The sequence below is a fragment of the Etheostoma cragini genome, chromosome 16 (assembly GCF_013103735.1).
Source record: "Etheostoma cragini isolate CJK2018 chromosome 16, CSU_Ecrag_1.0, whole genome shotgun sequence".
NCBI classification, from domain to species: Eukaryota; Metazoa; Chordata; class Actinopteri; order Perciformes; family Percidae; genus Etheostoma; species Etheostoma cragini.
The window spans coordinates 12,466,098-12,493,840 of NC_048422.1; the positions used below are offsets into that span (position 1 = coordinate 12,466,098).

At 39.0% G+C, this 27,743-nt stretch overlaps 1 protein-coding gene across 2 annotated transcripts; it reads left to right on the forward strand.

Annotated features, from left to right (window-relative positions):
- Positions 1-395: 395 nt before the first annotated feature.
- Positions 396-27,743, forward strand: jak2a (Janus kinase 2a). Of its 2 annotated transcripts, none has more exons than XM_034896745.1 (24): positions 396-781; positions 9,089-9,374; positions 12,596-12,719; positions 12,835-12,955; positions 13,805-13,950; positions 14,430-14,721; positions 15,668-15,787; positions 16,808-16,965; positions 17,088-17,199; positions 18,223-18,409; positions 19,626-19,750; positions 20,500-20,634; positions 20,766-20,853; positions 21,617-21,744; positions 21,939-22,077; positions 22,298-22,449; positions 22,943-23,093; positions 23,246-23,379; positions 24,024-24,213; positions 24,903-25,027; positions 25,524-25,696; positions 25,920-26,037; positions 26,292-26,405; positions 26,725-27,743. In XM_034896745.1, exons 2-24 carry the CDS (start codon positions 9,110-9,112, stop codon positions 26,830-26,832), a joined length of 3,405 nt encoding a protein of 1,134 aa, XP_034752636.1. In that variant the 5' UTR covers positions 396-781; positions 9,089-9,109; the 3' UTR covers positions 26,833-27,743. The 2 variants fall into 2 exon arrangements, with proteins under 2 accessions (XP_034752636.1, XP_034752637.1); XM_034896746.1 differs by lacking the exon at positions 396-781 and adding an exon at positions 11,096-11,172 and having other exon boundaries at positions 9,307-9,374.

The following is a 27,743-nucleotide window of genomic DNA, read 5'->3' on the forward strand; positions in this document are numbered from 1 at the left end:
ATAAAATGAAGGCTAGTCATTTTGCAGAACGGCTCCTGTTGAGTGATATATTTTAATCATCGCATTATTGTGTAGTCTTCTAAATAGTTTTTAATGATGCTGGTATAGCCTAACAAATGTAGTGGAGTAGCATAACGAGTAAAGTAAAGCTTTCCTACCCTAAAATTGTAGTCTAGGCTGTAAATGTAAGCGTAGCCTACAACTATAGTTACAATTTACATACTTGCTTTGACTTCTTCAGCACTGATTAACTAAAGGGAATTCTAGTATTAACATAAGTGCTTCCGTGTCGAATACGGAAGAACCCGAGTCTCCCAGCAGGTCAGTAAGCAGGCTAATCCGTTTGGTTTGGCGCTCCGCCCTCACCATCATCATCATCATCATCATCATCATGTTACAGTAGACTACTATCATCGACTCATATGAGTAGAGTGAGTCAGGCTAGTAGTAGCTTGACAGTTACCTTTTCCACCTAAACCCAAGCGTTATGTCGGGCAAACCATAATGAGCTCGGCGAGAAGTTACCAAGTGACTCAGTGCGAAGGACAAGATGTGAAGACCAACGGAATGGCAGTTAACGGGGCAAATACCGAAGCAGCTGTACTTTGGTTTAGCGTTACATCTTATAAACCGTTTGGTCTGTGGCTTGCTTAGCTAACGCCGCGAGCCCACCCCGGTGGACTCTGTGTGACAGTAGGACTTCGAAGACAGACGGACAGAGTTGTGTGGATTTTGAAAAACTCAAGCAACCACAGCAGCATACCAGAAGACAACACGCAGAGTAAGTTGTAAAGTAGTTTAGTATTCTAATACAACAGCCCTGCAATAAATCTTGTCTTCTTGAGGGTTTTTATAATCATGCGATTGTTTGATGGATTTTTGAGCCCCCAACCATACAGCAGCCCACTACTTTGAATTATTAAATTGACTGTAGGATATGCCTACCATTTAAAGGGAGTGCTGGGTCAGGATACAGTAACTCAATATTTATTACTGCAAGGCTAGCTACACTTAGTATCTATTTAGAAATGCTGTACATTTTGTACTGGTATGTACCGTTTTTATGTTTCAAAAAGCAGGTAGTCTATGTTCCTGTATTTTACAAGATGTTTTGACTGTTAGTAGCCTAGGCAATGTTGATTCATACTTGTCAAAGCACAGCTGATTTAGCATTTTTGTTTAGGTCTTTACTGGAAGAACATTAATTGACAAACATAGCTAGACAGTATGGGGAAAGTACACGTACGCTTGCTAGTTTAATTCAGGTCACACACAAAGCACTGCACTGTCAGTTGCTTGAATGGGAAAAAGTTGAGTTTTTGAGTTTAAAATGGAACAGCAACAGCAAAGCTGCACATTGTTCCATGTCACATTTTACACCAAGACAATAATCAATGTCAACTTAGGAGTACCGGATCTTAGAGAGACTTGCACTTACATGTGAACACGAAAGAATGAAAACATTTCACACGAAAGAATGAAAACATTTCACACTGTGATGTGGTTTAGGGTAAAATGACTTGTGAATAAGTCTTGGGTTTCCCAGATTCTTAGCCATTTAGTTTTTGAAGCATTCTGCTTCAGTAAGCCTAACTGACTTCATCATGGGTGAATGGAACACGTTGCCAAAACATTGGCAGTTATAACCTACTGTTTACAATGTTGGCTAGGTCATCTGCATTACTTTTGGAGTCTACTGTGTTTTTTATACTAGTGGTATTTTTCAAAGGATTCCTTTAACCAAAATCTGTTCCATAATGCAGATTTTCAAATATATTTTAAACATCTGTCTTTTTAACATAGCAAGAGCCAGCACACAAAACATTCGCACAAGCACACACATACAGTACTGTGCTGCAGGGAAAGGAAACTCCCGTGTGTTCCCCATCTTATTTTCATAACATTATCTGTCGTCTTTTCTGTACATTTTGTTGATGACGTAGTGTTAACATTTTTATAGAGATGATGGAATGGTGTGGTACCCTCAGTAAATTATTACGTTAGCCTGGATATCAATGGCAATTTAATTTGTATAGCATCTTTCATTACATGTAAACCCCAAGTGCTTTACATTAAAAACAACATAAAGCAAAGCATGAATATAAATATGAATACAATAAAAGTATCAATATAACAAGTAAATCAAGAAAAACAAACAACATAGTGGGACCAAACAAATTCTCACACACACACACACACACACACACACACACACACACACACACACACAGTCTTAAGTTTTGTAAACACTTTTGGGGAAGTGTAAACCCACTGAAACAACTACTGTGTCTGTACATGAGAAGTGGTTGAGCAGCAACAAGGACGTCTACAAGGACGATGTGAACTTAGGACTGCAACTATTGATTATTTTGTAAATTGACTAATCTGTTGATTTTGTTTTTAATTAGTCGATTAGTCAGCGATTATTTTGTCACGCCCACGATCACCTTTCCTTTGGGTGGGGCTCCTGGTTACAATCAAAATAAAATAAATGTATTCAATAATACACTAAAGTGCAAATGTAAATGCAGAACTCTAGAATGTATGATCCTGTGCCAGCGAGATGTTGGAATAGAACTTCATGGATCCTTTCTATGACAACTTGTAAAACAACGTGATCTATAAACACATCTATAAACTCAGCCAAGCATAATTGCAGGCAACTCCTTATCGACTATCACTTCGCCAGTGTTTTTTAGCAAGCAAAATGAATGTTCCTCGGCTGCAGATCACCACTCGTAAATGTATTTTAAACTGCAACATATACGGCATGATGATTTTCACGAAAACACGGTAACAGCGCTGTGCAACAGCACCTGCGAATGATGGGTGTGATGCTTCGAAAGGGAGACACACCTTACATCCATGACACACACAAATTTAGATGAATGCTACGTTCGATAGAGCTCAACAGTCCTGCCCCTCCTCGTTTGGGTTCTGGAAGTAAATTTCCTATTCCTTTCACCCATTGACGTCTGGAAACCTCCGTAGCCCACAAAGAGTGTTAGACCATGGCCTTAGACTAACCAGCTATGATGTGACTTATACACATACACCATATCATTTCGAGTGAAAAAACAAACAGAAAACCCATAAAGAGTCAAAGGTACAAGACTGTGTACATATTTTGGACCGATTTGGTTGTTCAAATGATGATTTCAATCACGCGTATTACCTTACTGCGTCTGTATCACTACCTGTGGGTATGGGAATCGGTCTTGTTGTGAGTGCAATATTATAAAGGTGTGCAAAACAGTGCATTAATGATAGAGACCAGGCAGCACAGTGATCGGACAGGAGCCCAGACAGAAGTACTTTAAAGGCAGTTAGTGGGATAAGGGTTTATGACAAGTGGAATGGGTGAAGGCCAAAGGATGTGTGGTGACCAAAGAGATGTATCTGTTTAAGCAAAGGCCGTGGGTGGGTAAAGCCATTGTGACCAGTAAGCTTAGGTACTTAGCTAGGTTTTGCCGAGTAGGGACTTGTAAATTAGTTGATATCAGTGAGTTAAGCGTAAGTGCGTAACGACGGCCAGCCAACTAATGCATAGAGTTTGCATTGGTTATAAGGGGCTCTGGTCACAAAACGTATGGTACTATGGTAGACAACATACAGTTTTTTCAGGAGAAAGTTTGAGGCAGTTCTAAAAAGGACATCACTGAAATTGAGAATTGGTACAGTTCTCATTTTTACCAAAGCAAGTTTGGAAGCATGAGTGAAGGAGACCCTGTTGCGGAATACAAAAACAATTCTAGACTTAACCCTAAGATTGAAGGTGGTTTATGTGTGGCTGGAAGGAGAAGGGACTGTCTGCCACATTTTCTAATTTCAACCCATTGATCGTGCTGCTAGTCGGATGGGCAGGGGTGGGCAGCAGTCAGTTGAAAAGCATGAACTTAGTTTTGCCAGAGTTTAGCAGTAATTGGAGGTTTTGGAAGGACTGCTGAATGTCATTAAAGCTCTCCCGGAGGTTTGATAGCACAGTATCCAAAGAGAGGCCGATACAAGATGGTGTTGTCTTCATAGAGGATTTGAGAGAACCCAAGGTTTTTAAGTCTGTCCATAAGAATACAATGGTTAACAGAGTCAACGGCTTTGGACATATCAATATAGACGGCGGCACAGTAATGCTTTTTGTCAATGGTTATGATGCTGTTTCTTGAGAGTGATTAAAGTGCAACCATAACCAGAAAGGAAGCCAAATTGCGTAGCAGAAAGGACACGGTGGGATTCAAGATGGTTGATCTGTTTATTGACCAAGCTTTGAAAGACTTTCAAAAGACAGGGTAAAATAGATATGGATCTATAGCAGTTTGGGTCGAGGGTGTCTCCCCCTTTTGAAGAGAGGTTTTACTGGGATGATTGCGAGATTTCCACTCACATTAAGTGACAAGATGTCAGAGACAGGTTACACAGGTTGGTAATGGGAGAAGCAGTAATATTTGCAAATAAGTTTAGGAAATTGGGGTCCAGCTGATATGTATGGGTCCAGATTTTGCAACTCTCTCAACACATCCACAGTCTGGATTGGGGTGAAGGAGAAGCATGGTGGGGGGTGTGGACGTGTAGCTGCGGGGGTTTTAGAACAGTTTTTTGGGGGATCAGACGCCAGATAGAAAGCATGACCGGCTTCAGCAAAATGCTTATTGAAATTTCCTATTATTGGAAAGTTATCGGTAGTGATAGTATTACCTTATTTCAGAGCTGTGGGCAGCTGGGAGGAGGTGTTCTTGTTCTCCGTTGATTTTACAGCGTCCCCGAACTTTTTTGAATTGGTACTGCAAGAAGTAAATTTCAGTTTGAAGAAGCCTTAGCTTCCCAAACTGCTTCAGTATACCGGTTCCTGGCTTCTTTAAAGACGGGCATGTTGTGGGTGTTGCTCTAGTCTAATGCGGTTCGTCACAGGAAGTTTTTATGTTGGTTGAGGGCGGTCAGCTCTGGAGTGAACCAGGGGCTACATCTGAATTTTTGTTATGCTGATATGTGGAATGTGAACTAAATGTTTAGTATAATGTTAAAAAAACTTAATCCAAGTTAAATCACACAATTAAACCTTTCTTGCACTCTACCCCTCCGTCATAAAGCTGTGACCGGTAAAACACCCTGGCAATAGCTTGGAAACCTAAAGCTTCTTCAGTCTCCATGTTAGCCTCCGTTGTTAGTAACTCTCTTATTAATAACTTGTTTGACGCTTAATCTTATATTTTCTAGAGTAATCATTTGGTGGATGAATTATGCACACAAGTGGCGACTTTGCTTTGCTCTGTTTTGCTTTTTAGTTAAAACAAAAAAAAAGGAATTATTCTTACACCTAAGCAACAATCGTACACCTTTTTGAATTCAATTTGTTTGTCTCACAAACTAAAACAAGATTAATTACTTGTTAACTCATCATAAAAAACCCACTTCATTTAAACGGGAACTCACCAAATCTGTCTTTCCAATGTTTTAACAATCAGAATTTTTTTTCGTTGAAAATAAAGGTTCGGATAAATAAATCCTACATTTTTTGCACAATTTATCCATTAAATCTGGTCTGACCTTCCAATCTGTTTTCCAAAATGCAATATTTATTAAATAATCATAAAACCAAAAATCCAAATAGGAAATAGTGATGTGCTCTAAACACTACTACAAGTCAGATGTTTTTCATCAATGAGTTGATAAGTGCTTAGTTGTACCTTGTGCAAAAATACAGATTATTGACATTCATCTCTTCACAAGCTGACGGGAACTATGCTTCATTTTGGAGATACAAGGAAGGTTTAAGAAGGTGGAGAGAACCCTTGGGTTGCGGTTTAGGACCTGTTTCAGTATCTCAAAGACACTCAGTTTGGGATGTATGTCTCTCAACAAGAAAAATAAAGGGCAACAATGGTTGTTATGGAAGAGCACCATTGTTTCCCTTATGAAATGCATAACCTTGGCCTCCATCGGCTGGAAAGTGCAGCCAATGATGTACTTTCAAATTGATTTAGAAGGCCATTGTTTTTTTTGGTTCTTGATCCAGAATTCAAAGGACGTCCAGCTGTTAGTTGTTAAGAGAAAAATATCCAAAAGCCGATAAAAGAGTTGGCATTAGTGGCCAGCACAGAAACAGAAAAGCCATTAAAGCCAAAATGTGTCTGAGCTGATAGCTCGGACCTGAACCAGCACCAAGGCCCAGATAAGACGCACAAGGAACTGGTCTAACTCTGTCTGTCTGCTACATGATAAACGTTTTGGGTGTGTAAACACACTAACAGAGAGTTAAAGGACAGTGTTTTCCTTTAGTCTTAAGCTGACCTCTTGGGTTTTAAAGGTCTCCAACTATGTAGCATCAATAATGTTCTGCCTCAGCTGCTGAGGGCTTTTAAACTAATGCTAAAATGTACATAACATTTGCCATTTGTTATTTATCATTAAATGCAACAGATATAACATTGCAAGGCACACATGCACATATTTTCAAGAAATAATAATAAACATGAATTTACAAGTAAATTTAAGTTGGCTAGCCATCATCAAGTTAGAGCAGTGCTACTGTGTTTGTTTGGTGTCGTGGTATTTGATGCAAAGCCCTTGTTTTATTATTATTTGACTCAGGCTCAGGGTCAGACAGATTGCACAGCTGCCAGCAGCAACAAACACTTAGCAAGGCATCAACTGATGATGTAACCAAAGCATTTCTAGATCTATTATCAGATAAAGTTACAAGCCAGTCTGGGAGACAGAGGTTGCGCAGCATTTTGACGGGCGGGATCTTAAAATTATTACCTGTCAAATATATTTTGTAATGATAAAAAGATAGCCATAGCCAAAGTAATTTGCAAATGGGCATTAGTCTGGACCCTTTCACTTCATTTTTTCAAACTACAACGGGCGTTATCAACTGTGCAGACCATGCAGCACTGGGGTCCGTCGCAGGAAGGAGGTTTAACAAACTCTGAGTCTAACCCTGAACTCTGAGTTGATTTACCCTGAGATGGGAAACTCTGAGTTTTGGGTCCCAGAACAGCTGATTTGAGTTTGTTCAATCAACTCGGAGTGGGTTCACTCAGCATGAATGGAGCCATGATACTAGGATTTACCTTGGTAACAATCACACACAAATGGTTGGCAGAAATACTCATGCACACTTACAAAAATGTATTTATTGAAATGTGTTTCAGAGCGAGTCAGGGACTCTAAGGTTAAGTTACATATCTTTCTGAAACTGGCCGGAGTTACCCCTCTCTCAGGTTTGATTAACCTCCCATTCTGAAACAGAAAACCCAGATAGTCCCTCATCTCAGTCAATCAATCTAAATTTATTTATATAGCACTTTAGAGCAACCAGCAGGTATCCAAAGTGCTTAACATCATAAACCAAGAGTTAAAACACATATCGTAAAATAGAAAGAGTGAACATAGAAAACAGTAAAAATCAGAAAAGGCCACAAAGAAACAGACAAATGAAATTGTCACACCACTGCTAGGTATTAAAAGCCGGATTAAACAGATACATTTTGAGTTTGGACCTAAAAAAGAGCTACATCTGTAACAGTGTGAATATCAGGGGGTAACTTGGGGCAGCAACTGCAAAAAGCCTGATCACCCCACCCTTTATACCTAAAAAATAATGCACTCCATTTTATACACTCCATTTTATCATTCATTCATCTCAGAGTTAACAAACTCAGAGTTTAAACTAAATCGGCTTTCTGAAACGGACCCCTGCTGTCCTGTGTTCTAATATGTAACCATAAATGCTATTAACGATAAGTAATTTGAATCTTGTGTCAAATAACAGTTTATGTTTATAGATACAATAGCATCTCAGACATCTGATGGCCACTGTTAAAAATGGCTATAGTCTACAAAAATGTAGCGGTGTCATTCTATGGTTAAGTGTAAATTAGAGTGAACAGACCAGGAATAAATGTACTGTTCTTTCCCAGGTTTACACTTGATCTGCTCCACTTTTAAATATAAAGTACTTGATTCTACATTTTAATTGAGACCTCTGCAAGCATAGCCAAAATCCACACTACCATTCTTTTTTTAAGATTTTTTTTTTTTCGGGGCTTTAACCTTTGTTAGTGAGAGTGGATAGACAGTAAAAGGGGAGAGAGATGGAGGATGACACGCAGAAAAGGGCCACAGGTAGAAACCGGGCAGCTGCAGGACTCTCTTACTGGATGAGCTAGAGGCCGCCCTCACACAACAATTCTGACTAAAAAGCTTCTTACCTCCCCTTGGGAGCATAGGAAATGTCTTCTCATCACCCTAAATAACTCATTTATAGCAAAGTATTTTCATTGTATCCCAGCTGTGCCCTGACATCTTTATTTCAGCCTCTACTTCCAGGCTGCATTCTTTGGAAGACATCCTTTTTCTATTTCCCTTTGGGGTGCATTAGAGCTTGCCTTGTAACGATATTTAAACTTTTTGTCTCCATAATTTCCCTCTGTCTTTTTATTTCACTTAATGTAATTGGTTTAAGAAGCCCTTATTTTAGTGTTGAAAGAAAACACGAGAAGAGCGAAGACCAAAAGTGACAAAGTAAAATATTGGGATTAAGAGACCAAATTGAATGCTTTAATTTGATTATAGAAGGTTCAACCTGGCATGAAATTGACAATCATACAAGTCATTTTACGGTGATTGAGGAGTTTAAATTATTCATTTTAATCTTTTTCTGAACATTAAAGTTAACATCGCAAGTGTGACATATCAAGATATTTCAGCCACTTGAAAATTGTTCTGTCAAACATTAAAAACAAAAAACTATTTTTGTTTTCATACCCTCAGAATGTAAGCGTTTGACTCTTTCTCACAAAAGAAGAAATGTATCATAGATGAGACAAAGACGGCTTTTGTCCACTAATACTATCCTCTATAAAACTAAAAAGGATCTAATTATCATTTTCTGTGACCGCTAATGGATTTCTTGATTGACATTCCTATCTGCCTCAGGTGTAGTTTGTGATTGGTGCTAATTAGCAATTGTTAGCAGCACAGAGCAACTAGTGTGGTTTCAGACTCTTAGTGTTGTTAATGTGTAAGCATCTTCAACTAAGTTTCATTCTTACCTGCATTTCTGTCTTTTTCCTTTGTCCACTGACAGGTGGTTTGTGTCAAGCAGCACATGGCCTGTATTATGCTGACAGACATGGAGCCACCCATCTCCGGCCCCACAGCACATCTTAACGGCCTCCTCCCTGACCTCGCCACAGCCACTGGACTCGACCCCAAGCAGGACACGGATGTCACCTGCCTTACTGTCCACCTTTACTACCTGGGGAAGGATGGAGGAGAGGCTGGTTCCAAAAACGGTTCAGAAAGTGCACTCACATTTCCACCTGGGGAGTACGTAGCAGAGGAACTGTGCATCAGTGCAGCGAAAGCATGTGGTGAGTCCCAGAGGATTTCAGTTCTGATGTCTGCCCGGACACACAAAGTACAGTTTAGTTTACTCGTAATACGTATATTAGTTTAGCAATTTTCTTTAACATCAGTTTAATACAGGCTTCACATGATGAAAAACAAACATCAAAAATACTGTAGAAAACAGATTGGAAAAAGATACAATGTAAATATAGTGGTGTATAAATGTATAATTTTGTTCTGTTTAATAGGGTGTTGATTAACCATGTATGATTTGAACAACTTTAAAATTCTCAGTGACATGTCTGAATAACCTTGAACAATTTACTGGTTAGATGACATCCGCATTTCTGGTTGTTTGTGCAACCTTGAGAAGTTCTGCTTTTGTTTGTGTTGTACACCTCGCTGAGAAAGCACTCTAACTTAACTTTAAGCAGGTTAGGATAAAACACACTTTTCTCAAGTATTACACTTCTATACAATTATTTTTCAGTATACGCAGACATTGGAAATGAAAGGTACATTCCTCAGGCATTTTTGCTCTGCTGAACATGCAGTGCCACTATTGTAAAGTATTAAATTGAATCAAAAATACGTGTAAAAGTAGGTAAAAAAAGAAAGGCATTTTTTTTATGCAATAGCTTATAAAAGAAATGATGCATTAAAGGATTTGTCTGTCTAGATCCTAGACTGGACATAGTGTAACGCTTGTTTGTAAGTTTCATGCATGCTGCAATGTTTGTCAAGAGTGGGGGAAGAGGGGAGCTGAGTTAGGACTTAAGATACACGCACTACATTTCCATTCTATATATCTATGTGATATAACAAGGAAATGCACGCTTGAATTAGTTTGTCATACAAGCTTCAATAAAAGTGAATGGGAAACGGAGCAAATATTCGTAGTTAAGTGTAATATGACTGTACCTTTAGCAAAAACTAGTTAAGATGAAATATCTATCAGACAAGTAAACACGCACAAAGCATATTTCCCAAAGCCAAAACACATATGGGAAGATTTTTTTAACTGAGCCTGACGTCTTGTGGGGGGAAAAAACTTGAATATGTAATTCCCTCTCCACAGCAAATGAGGGAATATCTTTTACAAGAATGTTGTTTATCTCTTTACTGGAGTTCAGCGACTTGAAGTCTATGCCAAGGAGTATTGAAACTGGCGGCCCAACACCTTATTAGGACATGTTATGCTTGTTTTAATCTTTTATTACTATAAAAAAGCTTGTTACAGAAAAACCAAAGTTCACTTAAATACAGTAGGGAAATTCTTTGAGCCAACCATCCAGTAGCCATCTAGTGACAGTGCAGTTTAATGCTTTGAGCTATGATCGGCTTGGCTTTAAATTTGAAAATTTAAATTTGAATTTAAAATTCTTCAGGGCTTAAAATTCATCCAACTTTACTTTTCCTACATTTCCTGGTAAAGTAATTAAGTTGGACTTTTCTACTATCTGAGCCAATCCAGTGTTTATTTTGTGATAACAGAACTACTGGCTTTTCTCTTTCTCTTTCTAGCCAACAAAAATCAGGAAGTTGAAACTGTTGTGTCTGTTTTCCTCTTCGCCTTAGCTCTACAGTATCTCTTTCTGCCACACTCTCTTGCTCCCTTCCCTCTTGAGCTGATAAGAAACAACCTCTCTCTCTTCTCTTTTTTTAATCTCCCACGTTTTCTGTATCTCCTTGGTTTCCTTTTTCATTTTCAACATCCTTTGTCCGGATTTGTTCAGTTTTTCAGAATTTACTTCTACCCTCTCTATATCTGTCATAGAGTCTCCCTTTTATGTTTTAATTTCAGTCAAACAATCACGCGAGGTATGGGCTTTGTCTGTCTGGTTAATCTTTACAATAAAGTTTGTGCTTTCGTATAAGAGGTATAGTTAAAGTGTGCGGTGAAATGATGAAAAAGAAGTCTGATTTGCCAATGCAAGTACATATAGGTCGGGATGTCACATTACAAGATGAAGTTAAACATATTCCCCTTTCCAAAAGTTAGACCTGACATAAGATGATCAGAGTTTGATAGAAGTTCTATCTTTTTTCATCCTGACCCATTAAGTATTCTGCACATTAAGAAAAAGTCAGCTCTTTAGAAGGCAAAGATGGCCAAACTGTTAAATAAACATATTAACATATTTTTGGTGTCCTGTCCTCTTGTCCAAACTCTGAATATCTGAATAAAATGGTATGACGCATGTTGTCAAGTTGTATAACATACAGTCACTTAGTCTGCAGTGCATTGCTTACTTTATTATTTAATACTGGAATAAATGGTACAAGGTAGGACTTGCTTATAGATCAATCTTCTTAGTAGTTTGACTTCACTTCCCCTGTTGTGGTTGAGCATACTTCCTCTCACATACCCTCATACCATTGCTTCATTTTCATGAGTGCTTCCTGCTGTATGACGAAATTTGTTGTCTGCTAATGTGCCGCTTGGCCCGACTGACAAAACACCTTACTGCAACAACACATTAAATGGGGGGCAGTCAGGTCTCACAGGGCGTCCGGACTTTAAATATTAGATTAGATTAGATTCAACTTTATTGTCATTACACAGGTACAGGTACAATATGGTTGAGAACGTGGTTGAAATGCCAACACCATAACATGACAAGAAATCCCAGACCATTGATAATACATTACAGTATTAAGATTGTGCTTGACCACCCAAACTATATTCTCCAAAAGTAACAGAGTGCACACAGCACAGCACAAACATGTTGAGGAGTAGTGGGAACAAAAACAATATCCTGGAGCCATCCTGGGTTAAATTTCCCCACATGTAGGATATCATTTTCAGATGTTATCCAAGTAATCCATTTAAAACAAAAGTCCTGGCAGACAGTCAAACTGTTCATGGGAACCTAATTGCTATTTTCCATTATGTTAACTCCACTGAAATGACACTGCCAAGTGTCATTCTGTGTCACTTCACAACACAGTTGCTTTCAGTCTATATTGCTAACACAACACAAGCTGTGTGTGTGTGTGTGTGTAAACATACAGCATAAGCATGACTTATGTATGTCTACATATTGGCCAGTTTTCATTCTTTATGGCAGCTAATAAGTCAAATGTGCCGCTAAAGCTTTCAAACTTGAGTACCAAAAACTGTTTGTGTCAGTTGTCTTCCTTAATTTGAATTGTGAATATGATGCTACTCACTGTCCCAATTTCAGAATAAAACCATCTGTGCATTGTTATAGTAATGTGATTGTTTTCTCTCCCTTTCTAGGGATTGCTCCAGTGTACTGCAACCTGTTTGGCCTGATGAGGGAAAGTGACCGGATATGGTTCCCCCCTAATCACATCTTTAAACTGCAGCAGCCAGCCAGTGAGAGCCTGCACTTCAGAATCAGGTAGATCTGTTTAGTATGTTTTTTTTCTTCATTTACTATTCAGACTTTTTTTGTGTTGTTTTATGCTTGGTATCATTTTCTTACTGGATTTTCTCTGGCCTCGTTTTCTGTCCAGATACTATTTTCCTGGCTGGTATAACAGCGGAAACTCATTGTATGCCCACCGCTATGGTGTGTCCAAGGGGACAGAGAGCCCTGTGATGGATGATTGTGTCATGGCATACCAATTCTTTCAGGTTAGTCTTCCTGATTTGCCCCTCCTATCATTATTGTATTGTCCATGTTCTTCTGTATAGGGCCATTTGTAGCCAACATTAATTCTATTTCTTTGTATTTGTGATTTAAAAAAATGAGAGTACATTCTAAGTCTGGATCATCTATAGGTTTTCCTTAAACCTGGTGCAAACTAAAGGCTCAGCATCCTCAAAATGCCCTCTCCTTCACCTCAGTCCTACTTTCTATCTTTCCTGCTTTTCTTTTTTATACAACAATAAACAGACATGTTGGGTGGGGGCGATACAAATGCTTGATTGCTTCCCTCTCTCTCTGACTGACAACCGGTCTGTCATTCTGTAAGTTCAGAATACAGGAAGTGCAGTAGTAAGAGTGTATAAAAACAGCAAATGGGGGACAAGGGTATGTTCGGGTTCTCATTCCTCTGCTCGTGTTTGTGCCTACATGTGTGTGTGTGTGTGTGTGTTTGTTTTTGAAATAGTTGCTTCTTTTTTTTCTTTCCCACATGCTTGTGGGAACTTGACATATGCAGCTCTGTTCAGCTTTGTTTTTATCTCCATTGTCACATTGACAACATGAGCTGTGTGTCAACATATTAACCTACAGTATGTTTGACACTTATGTGTTGAGAAATATTTAATATAAGTTTCCTCTTTAAAATACACTTTTTTATTACAACACATTTTTTCATGTGTCATACAGAGATTATAATCTGTCTGATTTCTGTTAATTTGGTTAATAGATCGAATTAGACACATGAAGTAAGCCAATATTCTTCTACTTCTTTCCTTTATGGATACGATGTTATTCAATACATTTTGCATTGTGTGTTTTTCTTTTTCCTCCTCCAGAGGCGTAGTGACTTTCTAAGTGGATGGGTTCATATTCCGGTAAGCCACGAGGCCCAGGAAGAGTGTTTGGGCATGGCGGTGCTGGACATGATGAGGCTCGCCAAAGAGAGTAATCAGTCACCTGTGGACATCTACAATTATACCAGGTAGAAATGAACAACCAAATGTGATATTATGTTATTCATACATTATGTAATCTAAAGCAGGGGTAAGCAAAATCACTAATATTGTGGAAATGAAGGGTAACCTGGTAGAATCATCACTCTACTAGAAGAGTCTAATACTGTGAGTGTATTTACTTTATACGAGCTTGTTCCGATAACCAAACCTCCAGACATGTTAGTCTCATGTACACGCTGCACACACTCTTACCGAAATAATGTAGCAGTGTGACAAGCCCCTCAGGACACAGTAAGCATCAAGAGAGTTTCATTATGTGTGTTCCTACATCTGAATGAATTATCTAGGAGATATGAGATAAAGTTCAGTTAATATCTGATCTGTAATTTCTCTTTCATTAATATGATTTATTTATTTTTTCTCTCTGTCTTCCATGCTATTTGTTCATCATTCTCAACTCCATCTTCACCTAACTATTCCTTCCTGCTGCCCTCCCCGCTTTTAGCTATAAATCCTTCCTGCCGAGATGCATGCAAAGCCGCATCCAGGAATATAACATCTTGACACGGAAGAGGATCCGCTATCGCTTCAAGAAGTTCATACAGCAGTTCAGTGAATGCAAGGCCACGGTATGCAACCTCAAGCTCAAATACCTGATGAGCCTGGAGATGCTGATACCCTCCCTCTACTCTGAGCGCTTCCATGTCACTGACCTCTCCGCACGTGAGGTTACCATCGTTGTCATGGGAAACACGGGCATCCAGTGGTCTAAAGGGAAAGAAGAGGGAGCAGAGGAGGTGAGGATCAGGACATGGGTTCATGTTGTGGTGGTAATGCATTTGTACACCCGTCTGCCACAGTGTGATGCCGTGCATGGCTGTTTTTCTACCAATAGATGGAGCTCTGGCAGTTGGTTAAAATTGCCAATAACAACGAGAGTGCATGTGTGTGCACTTGTGCTGTCATTTGAACATGTTATTAACGGCATAACACAAACCCATTTTAACATCAATTTTTTTCATTGCCTAATATTTTGTCCTTGCAAACTCTGTAGTTTTTTTTACATGCTGTTGCAACAACTAGTAACGTTAGAAAAACGACAACACCACACCGGATCTAGCTAGACCGGAAACAAAACAACAGGCACGCCAACTAGAGTAACGTTATGTTTTGAGTGGATGGCAAGTGCGAGAAGCTAAAATGGATGCCAATAAGATTCTGGATGGAAAGTTTACTTTTTAAAAGTTGCCAAATGGTTCCATTGACAAGACCAAAGTGATCAGTCTGTTTTGTCGTTGAGCAGCACCTTCAGTCTGAAACACCACTTGATGGCCAAGCACACAGCTGATGCCAATTCTCCGCCCCCTTATCAAAGTATTTTTTTTGCCCTTTTATTGATGGACAGTGTTACACTGTGTGAGAGATTATTTGCTCCAAGTGCGAATGACTGCTCCAAGTGAGAATGTAACATGTGAAATTAAACACTACAGTAGGCTGTATGCCAATGTTGTTTTCATTTGCACAAAGCAAGCCGATCCACTTTTCATGTTGATAAAAGCATTATGAGAAAAAAGACAAAAGAAATCAAGGGACATTTAAAATAGATAATAACTTCAAGTTAGCTATGACATTAATGTGACTCATTGCGATTAATTATTTAAATCGTTTGAGTGCATTAGTGTCCACGCTTCTTCACCCGACACAAATGTAAACCACTGTTTTGTATTCTTCTTGTGTCTCCAGGAGCTACAAACATACTGTGACTTCCCCGAGGTGATCGACATCAGCATCAAACAGGCCAATAAGGAAGGCTCAGTGGAGAGTCGCATAGTTACCCTCACCAGACAGGACAACCAGATCCTGGTATACTTCACACACACGTCTTCTTTGAGCTCAGGCCTACGTTGCTTACGTTCACTTTAAAGTTAATAGTTTGTTTACTTTGCATCAGTCCAATTTTAACTACTGTCTGTAAACCAATTTTCAAGCAGTACTCTGCAATGTGTTTAATTGGCCACACACTTGTTGTCAGAGTCAAATTACAGGACAAAAAGATAAACATTTGGTAACACTGTACTCAAAGGTATCTACATAAGAGTGACATGACACTGTCATAAACATACTGTATGACACTGTGATGACACAACACATAAACCCTAACCCATAAGTGGTCTTAATATAGAGGCAAAGGTAGGTGGCTGCTTGGGGGCCCCTACCAGCGATTGTAGTATGGGGACCCTCAACCAACTTCAAAAGGAAAAGAAAGAAACGCCTTATCATCATGAACGCTTCAAAAGCATGGCACAGGGTATTAATATTCTTAAGAATACATTGAAACGTTGAAGTAGTAGTTAAACTGTCCAGTTTTACACGTTGTTTGTTCTCTGCTTTCCATCTTCCTTTTGGAGTAGAGAAGTGTATGCGGTTTAAAGGGGAAGTTTTTTTTCTCCTCTCCAACCTTTACTTCCCCATAGATTAGCTTTACCTGCTTATCCACCATTCCATCGGTACATTTTGTGTTGATGTTCATTTTGAAAGATCGGATAGGGGGCCCCATACATACCTTTGCCTTGGGCCCCAATTACCTAAATCCGCCTTTGCCCTAACCCTAACCATAACTTGTCAGAACAAAACTGAATGACATTTACTAAAAGAAGCGTTATGTCATAAATGTTTATGACTTGTTTATGTTTATGACAGGTTCATGACAGTGTCATTTCATTTATAAGTGTAACCAAACATTTTAATATTTTTTTCATTATTTTAAAGTGTAATTATTTATACATGTATAAATACACAAATTGAAGGCTTAAAGTAAAAAATAAGTACTGAATAATTTATTTTTTTCCTCTTTTGCATCTGTGGCTCTGTCTGACCACAAAGGAACTGGAGTTCCATTCGCTCCCAGAGGCTCTGTCATTCGTATCTTTAGTTGACGGGTATTACAGACTGGTTGCAGATGCTCATCACTATCTGTGTAAAGAGGTAGCTCCACCAAGACTTCTGGAGTGCATTCAAAGCTACTGCCACGGCCCTGTGTCGTAAGTATCACACACATGCACAGATATAGCACATCAGAACATGCACTCTTCACTCACACACACACACAGACTCAGACACACATACACACAACACTGTGCACTCTCCATTTCTTTGATCACAGGATGGAGTTTACGATTGGTAAGCTGCGTCGCTCTGGTAACCACCAAGGCCTGTACATCCTTCGCTGCAGCCCCAGGGACTACGACAAATACTTCATATCCTTTGTGGTCGGGGTAAGCTGTTGATCTAGGGTAATTTAATGTAAAGTACTTTATTTCTCACACTCTACAAAAAACAGGCTCATTCAACACACACTATTCGTAAACATCACTAACTTGGTTCTTCAGCCCATGATCACATGCATCACAGCAGACTGACTATCACTTATATTGGTCTATACAGTGAGTCCCAACACCCAGGACCATTAAACTTTGATGTAAATGTGTAGTGCTTTGCGATGATAATGATTGTTCAATTATGTATCAAAGTCACAGTAATCACAGGTGCATTTGATTTAAACAAAACATTTAATTGACTGGCTGTTTCTGAAAGTAAACAGTTTGTCCACAGTTTGGCTTAAATTCATCATAAAGGTGTGCTTACAACCTGTTAGATATTGGCCATATTTTCAACCACTGGAGGGAGCAATAAGGTTTGATTACCACATCAAATTAACAATCCAACTCATACTGTGACATAGATGTATAAAGATGTACTGTATGCCTTCTGCTCATAATTGAAATTACAGATTTTTAGGTCTTTATAAAAACATTAGCCATGTAGGTACCCAAATTAAAACTGAAACATGTTTTTCTTGCTGTTATCATTCCTGCAGCTGACAAGTGGCCTTTGAAAGATCCCTTCCTAATGCATTTCTGATGGGGCACAAAGTTCTCAGGTCTAGTTCTGTGCATAGAAAAATTCAAAAGTTTAGTCTTTAGTCTTTTTAGTACCAAATTTCCTGTCCCTGTTTTTCAGTGTTTCTGTCCCTCCACTCTAACTCATTAACTTCTGACAAACTTTGCAATGTATATTTGCATATAAAGTGGAATGTTTATGTCTCATCACCTTAGGAATGGATATTTTCATAGCCAGTATATACAAAACGTTTTAAAACTGTGTGGGCATCAGCCTGTTAACCTCTAGGGTTTCAACTCTTATTAGTGTACTAAATCAAAGAGTGTACTTTGTAATATCCTAAAATGATATTGTTGGCATGTTCGGCACAACATAACTGTAATCATTTTTATTTTAAGCATGAAACTATGGTGGACTATAAACACTGTCAGATTGTGAAGACGGAGTCAGGAGAGTACAATCTGAGTGGTGCAAAAAAGAGCTTCGGCTCACTCAGGGAACTTCTGCACTGCTACCAGAAGGAGGCGCTGCGCACTGATGGATACACATTCCAGCTGACCAGTTGCTGCTCACCCAGCTTTAAAGGTAAGCACACACTAATAAGAACACCGTATTTATATCCCACACACATATTAACACACATAAAAGAACACGTATACAGCAAAATGCAGACATTCTGTGCAATTAAAATATTTTCTTTTTATTTAGACCTTTCACTGAGTTGGACCCACTTGTTTTGTTAATTGTTTCTTAGTCCATAATGCTGCTAAAATAGGCAACAGCATCCGTTCCATGATATATGGATGAACTCATATTTTACCCTGGTCAATTGTAACATTTTGATTGAGTTTAGTTTAAAAAAAAAAGTCAATTAATTACAGAATTCAGTTTTGAAACAAGGCTTTGTGCACATTTGACGCACTGCAGAAAAGTGGCCTTCATTTCTTCTAGGTCATAAATCATGTTTGGGCTACAAAACATGAAGGATGCAAGCAGTTAAAGTTTTCTCTACAACATATTTTAAAGCAATGATGAGACAATATAAGAAAGTGAAAAAGTCCCAAGAATGCTTCCAGTTTAACATCCTGCCAGATAACCAATTAAAGCCATTGTTTCTGTCTTAATCACTGCTGTTGCTAACTACCCTTTTTCAAGCTTCTTTTTAAATAAGATACCTAGTTTTTGAGTCTGGAACATTTTTGACTTTGTTAGGTTTAAGCCAGTGAAGAATACAGACTCTCTGTCCTTCACTTTCAATTTACTCAGCACTGGTCTATATTGATATTTAATTTCTGGGATTGTTCAGGTGCCACCAGAAATTCCAACGGATGTCCCTATTTTTTTGGCCAGGTGTTAGTCACCCAGCTTTCTTTGTGTTGGCATTCTAAATTTTGGTTGATTCATGAGGAATATGGTTAATTGCTCCTCAGATCAATGATAATTGATGATAGATGATCCTTCCAATGGGCGGAGAGTATGATTTTTACTGCCCTACAGTACAGGAGCATTAGATCTCTGTGGGGATTTGATAAAGTTGATGAAGTTGCTTCCGTATGGCAAAACTTGTTTCTGAGAAAAGTCTCTAAGGGCCGACAAAACAAACCACTCAGCTTTTTGTTCGTTTGTGATATTTATGGTTAAGAACTCTAAGTTAAGCAATCTATTTTTACAATTGGTAGATGTTGAATTTCTATTCATATTTTCCTGTGCCATACATTAAAAAGTCATAACCCTCCTGTTGCAATACTCAGATGTAGTGTCAAAATGTGTTTTATGTGAGTCCATCTTTACCTTTCTTTAGATAAATCCAACCTGGTGGTGTGCAGAAATAATCAAGGGGCAGATGTTCAACTGTCTCCTTCGCTCCACAAACACAACATCAGCCAGATGGTCTTCCACAAGATCCGAAAAGAGGACCTCGTCATCGTAAGATAGTCACTTTAGCTCTTCCTCTGTTGTGTACAGGGTTTAATGCATTGTTTTTGTACATATAATTTTTGTAGAAGCTTAGAAAAGAATGGAAAAGGCCCTTGTGTGCAATAAGTGGGTAGTGGGTGCCCAGTGTCTTTGTAATTGTAGAGTAAAAAAAATACAGATGCAGGCCTTTTGTAGACAAGGTGAAATTGTAAACTTGTCAATATGAATAAGCGTACCACAAGTTTTGATCAAAAGGGACAAGAAGCACTCCTGTAGGGTCAGTGAGGTTGCTACAGTTAAAGAAAAACACTTCCGCTGTTGTTCCATCGGCTGTAACTCAGTGTCACTAGCAGTCCCTGTGAACCCTTCTGAGTGCATTGTGCGTGTCCGTTTGACAGTGTGACAGCCATGCTCTCACCTCGGTGACTGGTCCATTTCCGTCTCAACATATTTTCTGTTATTTGAGCACTTGGAAGTTTTGTACTGCAAGTCTATCACGGGAAAACCACAGAAGCTATTCCACTAATCCGAGAGCTCAGGGGGTTTTCTGTATTGCAATATTGTCTTCCCCCTCATCCCACAATATGTATTTCATTATATCTTTGATTTGGAATTTTCTGCTTGGTAGAGTTCCGCTAAGGAATTTATAGGAATATGGTAATGGTCAAGGAATTCTCGCTTTCAAAAAGAAAAAGTGGGGGAAATTCCCTCTACCTTCTTTCCAAAGGAGTTTTCAACTAAATTAAACTGTGTTTTAGAATGAAAGTCTTGGCCAAGGAACTTTCACCAAGATATTCTGCGGTGTGAGGAAGGAGCTAGGAGACTACGGAGAGATACACCAGATAGACGTTGTTATCAAGATCCTGGACAAGGCACACCGCAACTATTCAGAGGTTGGCTTGTTCAGTGAGTGAGTGAGTGAGTGAGTGAGTGAGTGAGTGAGTGAGTGTTACATAAATTCTGAGGACATGATTTGAAAGAAGACAATGTCATAAGATCTCTTCTCTTGTTTTCTCCCTTACAGTCCTTCTTTGAAGCAGCCAGTATGATGAGCCAGCTTTCCCACAAACACATACTTCTCAACTATGGCGTGTGTGTTTGTGGCAATGAGAGTAAGCCTACATCAAACACACAAACACACACTACTGGACAGAGATGCTGTAAGATCTTAGAGGAGAAGGATATGGAGACCAAGACCAAACAAAATGTGTGTTACAGCAAACAAAGAAAATGAAAATACTGTAAGACTGTTGTCCTCCTGAATGCAAATTCGTTTTTACACTAAAAACAGTTCTAATGGTGTCCCTGTAGGCATCTGAGACAAACAGAAGAAATAAGGTTTCTGACCTGCTCTCTGCTGTAACCTAACCCTTCCACTGAGACTGAATTAAGCCCTTGAGATCAGCAGGTCGCTAATGGGCCACTAGAGTCTTGATCTTTAGTCCACTCCTGAGTGCACACAAAGAGCAGGCTGGAAAGAAAAACAAAGATTATAATAAAGGACTTGGAAAGAAAACTGACACTGACACAAAGCAGTTTATTGTCGCGTTAGGGTTTTTCACTATTTAAATGAATCAGGCATATGGTGCACTAATAGCCTAATAATTCCAAAAAAATAACATTTCTCAGTTCAAATTTAATGACCAAAGTTAGATTTCTCATGTGAGCCAATAAAAATGGAACTTTGCCATATGGCAGAAATATGGATGAAGAAAAATTCATGGCTGCAGAAAGTGTTTTGTCTATAACTAGTGTCAATGTGTCTTTGAAGAACTATATGAAATCAGCTACAGTCAACCACAAAGTAGTGAAATGGGAGTTTTAATATGGATAGTAGTGACTAATAAAATGATCTCACTCATATCTCCCTGCCAGACATGATGGTGCAGGAGTATGGTAAATTTGGTTCCTTGGACACCTACCTGAAAAAGAATAAAAGCTGTGTTAACATCACCTGGAAGCTAGAAGTGGCCAAGCAGCTATCCTGGGCTATGCACTACCTGGTAAGACTGCCCCATAATGCCGTCTTCCCTTTACAGATTCTTCTGTTTGAATGGGGCAGGTACATTTACACACATACTCAAGTTCAATGTTATGAAAAATACCTTCAACTAATGTGTAAACCAAAGTAGTTGAGTGCTGAAGCAAGGTATCCAACAAAGATAATTTATGTTGTTACTGTTATGTTGGCACGCAGGAGGATAAGGGCCTCATTCATGGAAATGTTTGTGCCAAGAATGTTCTTCTGATCAGAAAGGAGGATCGGATGACAGGCAGCCTGCCCTTTATCAAACTCAGTGACCCGGGTATTAGCATCACCGTGCTGCCCAAAGAAGGTGAGACACATAGTGTGACGTAACCACCTGCTGTGAAGAAACATGTATCTGACACCTGCGTGGAGGCATGTGAGAATAATGCTAGTCAACATAGTTTTTGCATTGGTGCGATTGTCTCAGTTTGCATCTTTTTCTCCCTCCTCGCTGGCCTCTACCTTTCATTCCCTTAATGTATTTAATTCTCTCTGTGCTTCTGTGTCTCCTCATATTTGTCCATCAGTTCTGGTGGAGCGTATCCCATGGGTGCCCCCTGAATGCATTGAAAACCCCCAAAACCTGAGTTTAGCCACAGACAAGTGGGGCTTTGGGACCACCCTTTGGGAGATCTGCAGTGGCGGAGACAAACCACTCAGCACCCTGGACTGCTCCAAGGTCACAAAAACAGAGAATGCATTGAGAGTATTAACTGAAACTGATGTGTATTTAAGGAATAGTTAGGTGTTGATGTTGAAAATGTTGAATTAGGTTGGTTGCTTGGCCTCTGCTAAAGGCAAGAAATGGTTTCAGTGTCATCTTTATTCTATGGTGTTCATTAGTGAGCTTCAGGTCCTGGCTAGCTTTTTCTTGTCATTATGCTAAATTAAGCTGACCGACTGGCTGTAGCTTCATATTTACTCTTCAGACATGAGAGTGATAGACTGAGATGAGAGTTGGACTCATCTCGTCTAACTCTTGTCAATTAACCGTATTTCCTAAAATGTTCAACTATTCCTTTAACTCATGCAATTTGTTTTAAAGTGAGAAGGACACAAATTTATTTTAAAAGTATTCTGTTGATTATTTTAGGAATGTCTGGCAGCTTTGTATCTCTATCGTTTCCAAATTCAGTTTGGAAAACATGCAGGTTCTGACTTTTGCTCTGCAGAAGAACTTGTTCTACGAGGACAGGCACCAGCTGCCGGCTCCTAAATGGACAGAGCTGGCCAATCTGATTAACAGCTGCATGGACTATGAGCCCTCACACCGACCCTCCTTCAGAGCAATTATCAGAGATCTCAACAGCCTCTTTACACCAGGTAGGAAAAGAAAATGAATGTGCAACCTTCAGACAAATCCATTGATCATGTGGATACACTAGTATAACACAACACACACACACACGCAATATAGGGAATTATCAAGATCTTCTTTATAAAAAACAACAACTTTGCACCTTGTTGTGTTGCAGATTATGAACTGCTGGTGGAAAGCGACATAGTGCCCAACAGGACAAGAGGCTTTGGCTTCCCGTGGGCTTCCGAGAACCAGGACCCCGCACAGTTTGAGGAGAGGCACCTCATTTTTCTCAAGCAACTGGGCAAAGTGAGACATGGGCACACACACACACACACACACACACTATCTTTAAAGCTGGGTGACAGACTTCTGCTTGACTCTTTTATATCCTTCTTAGTGTTTAGATTATGTTAGATTGAGGTTATGTAGATTAAGTGTGCATGTTTTTAATAACTTAAAATAATTAAATAACCTTGATCTTTCTTCTCGATGCCTCTCTTTAACTTAAATATTATTATTTGTTTAAGTATTATAAAGAATTTTATTGAAAGAGCTGGATACAAATCTGTCGAAACGTCCTTTAAAGTTTCTTGCTCTCTTGAGATTTAGTTATTGTCTTTATGTGGGTGTTGGAAATGCATCTTTCAGATCAATGATGATGTTAACATTCAACCCACGTTACTAATCAGCAGTTTCCGCTATTAACTCAAATATTCTCATGATACTTTCCACACAGCATGAAGTTGCCCAGCACTATTTGCTATGAAAAGGATGTGTATGGTTTTCTTCTTGGGAATACGTATCTCAATGATTCCATCCTAGTTAAATGGAAATGAACAAACCGAATTCTTAATTACATAAGGAAAAACTCATTTAATATTCGCTCAAAACCAAGATGAAATCCTAGCTGTCTTTTCTATATCTGCCCTCTCTCTGACCACACACTTTAGGGAAACTTTGGCAGCGTGGAGATGTGCAGGTACGACCCCCTGCAGGACAGCACAGGGGAGGTGGTGGCCGTAAAGAAACTACAGCACAGCACAGCCGAGCACCTCAGGGACTTTGAGCGTGAAATCGAGATCCTCAAATCCCTTCAGCACGAAAACATTGTCAAATACAAAGGGGTCTGCTACAGTGCCGGTATGAGCACATTGTTTGATATCTATGTGAGCAATAATGTTTTAGTTTTTTTATTATAGGGTGTGATTATGTACCCTGCTGCTCGTCATTGCTCCGTTTTTAAGCTAACTGATTTTGTTTATTATCAAAACATGACAGTAATCAAAATGAATGTCCCTTATTCTTTGTATTCATAAGTCATATTGATATAAACTGTTTCTAGATCAGGGGTTCGAAGATGATTAAAGGTATACAAAGACATTTACTGGATGAGGGTAAAGATGCCACCTTTTACACAGATTTGATTCCAAACCAACAGTTGATCACATTAAAGTGTTATAGAAAATAAAATATTTTTTCTTATATATTAGCATTGAAGTATCTTTTTTTGTTGGCATATTTAGATAAAGAAAATGATTTGTCTGGTTAATCTTAATTCTTAAATGAGAGGGGCTCCCCCCAGTAGTGACAGAGCAAACTTTCCTGATGGGTTTGTTCAGCCTACAGGCTGTTGATTTTATAACACCACCCTGGCACATTTTTATCTTACATAATACCGTCTGTACAGTTCCCACATTTGCTGCCTAGAGCGTTAGTGACCAGGCCCATGAAACAGATAAATCTTGCTTTTCTCAGAGGCCTCCAATCCACTGCACACATGTCATATTTTTGTTTCCTAAATATGGCTGTTAACTTCTTTGTTTCTACAGGACGACGGAACCTGCGCCTTATCATGGAGTATCTCCCCTACGGCAGCTTGAGAGATTACCTCATCAAACACAAGGACCGCTTTGATTTCAACAAACTGCTGCACTATGCATCACAGATTTGCAAGGTACTGTGGTGTAGATCCCCCCCCCCCCCAGCATGTAAAATATATATATTATTTTTACATACCTGAAAACTTTGTCTTACCCATCTTTCCTGTGTCTGATACCATTGAAATGACCTTTAGACTGAATCATACCGATATGAAGGTTGTGAGACAGATGATTGTAAGACATTGGAAAACAAGGGAGTCCATCATTTCAGGACTGGTTTACAGCGCTCGGCAGGATAAGGCTGCATATGAAAAGATAACTTGAGAAAGATTTATTCATTTATGTGGGTTTTAATTGCATTGCTAAACCTGTGCAAGTCTATGTGTTATATATTGTCTTATTTGTATTGTTTTTATTGTATTACTTAGAATGTATTTTGGTTTTTCATAAAATTGTTGCCTTTTTAAAAGGCAAAATCAATAAAACAAAGAGGACTACGGCTTTGTGTAACAACACAAGTACATCCATAAAGCTGTTCTCTTTCTCCGTGTGATTATATTCATGCTTCAGGGCATGGACTACCTCGCCACTAAGCGATACATCCACAGAGACCTGGCCACGAGGAACATTCTGGTGGAGAGCGAGATGAGGGTGAAGATTGGGGATTTTGGTCTGACCAAGGTGCTGCCGCAGGACAAAGAGTACTACACTGTCAGAGAGCCTGGGGAAAGCCCCATCTTTTGGTGAGGAAGACACTGCTCGTGTTTCTTAGAGATGTGTAGAGCGTTTTCATATTTTTGTGATTGGACAGCTGCGGAAGGAATTTTGAGTGTTTGTGACTGAAGTCATACATTCATTCTTATCGGTCTGCTTTTAATGACAGATTAGTGTTGACTGTTAGAAGATGTGTGCATTATTATGTACATGTATTTACTGTATAAACACTGTGCTGTGGTATTTCCCCAGGTATGCTCCAGAGTCGCTGACGGAGAGCAAGTTCTCTGTGGGATCAGACGTTTGGAGTTTCGGTGTTGTCCTCTACGAACTCTTCACATGCAGCGACAAGAACTGCAGCCCACCAGCGGTACAGCACTCCTTTCTTTCTTCTGACTTTAGATTTTAGTTTGACAAATTGACTTTCTTATTCTTCCTAATTGCTTTGCCAACTTAAGTAAGCTATAAAACAATGGCCAGTATAATTAGTGTGTAGTGTCATTTAATAAAGCGGTTGATTGAGCACTATACATAGAAGTACTCAAAAACAGGAAACACTACAAAACTAAACTTTTACTTTTCACTAAAACCAAACAAGAACTACTCTTTTCATTTTTTCCCCAGGTATTTATGGACAAGATGGGAAATGAAAAGCAAGGCCAGATGATTGTCTACCATCTGATAGACCTGCTGAAACAAGGATATAGGTTGCCTGCTCCTGATAATTGTCCAAAGGAGGTCAGTAACTCTTTATAAAGTATGAGAAATTGCAAAACAATTTTTTTTTTTTCCTTTCAGTTTTTGTTTTATTAAAGATGACTTTTGGTTCAACATCAACCCACCACTAATTTGTAAAGGTGGACAAGAAAAGGGTCTTATTTTATAAGTTCACAAGTGTAACAACTTCACCTGAGTCTACCAGCTTTAAGTGATTAGCTCACCAGTTACAACACCACTGGCATATCAAAAAAAAAAAGATTTTGTTGCAAAAATTTGAAATCCCCCCACCATTTATGTTGTTTAATATTAATGTCCATGCCCTGATACTTGCCTTCAGATTTACAAGATTATGACCGAGTGCTGGAGCAGTGATCCGAGACTGCGTCCTACTTTCAAGACATTAATCCACAGTGTGGAGACTGTACGAGACAGCAGTGACAGATGAACCTTTGACCTGTAGGTGTTGACTGGCGGGAGCCAGTCCTCACAGATCTGAACAGAACAACGAATGTCTTTGTGACGTCTTGGTTTACTGCAGTGATGCAGTCAGTTGTCGGAAGTGTACTTGTTTTTATTTTGGTGCTCGGTATTTCTGTCAGCCTATTTTGAACATTTACTTAAAAAAGGATGCTAATTGGTAATATCCACTTGCTATGATGGATCATATTAATAAGTACACTACATCTGACTCAAATAAAAGCTTTATCAGATGCCTTTTAAGAACATTTTATTTTGGGATAAATTATTTATTTGTGTATGCTGTTTTACAAATTGAATTTGATGATTCACAGAGTGGGGACATGTAACTTGTGTTGAAACCTGCATCAACTAGCAGCATTTCCTTTGTTAATGCTTAGACATTTGATGTCATACTTTTATTGTTGTAAAATGAGCAGAAACTTCTTTTATTTAACCAAAGTGTGCTCAGACTTGTAAATACTGGAACTAAACAGGGATCATTCTGCTGACACCTAGACAGACTTCTGCTTGGTAGTTTTAAGAAGATAAAAGACAGAACCATAAATGTAAAGCCCCGGCTGTCTGCTGTCACAGTGGTACCCATCAGAAACATCTCTACAGGTAGCTTGGAGTTACATTTCTGCTCATTGAGTTTTACAGATATTATTGCTCATCAAGGTGGATTATGTGTGTTTTCTGAGATGATGAAGCAACAGCCCATAATTCTTTTTTAATGTTCATTATAACTATACATTACACCACATTATAGAGACCAGCCTTTACACAAATCAACTGTTATCTGTCAATACAGAAAAGACACAGCAGCAACTGCTCAGAAATCTCTGGGTCACTAGTAGTGTCATATCATGGACAATATCATTTCTCTTTTTTTTTCAG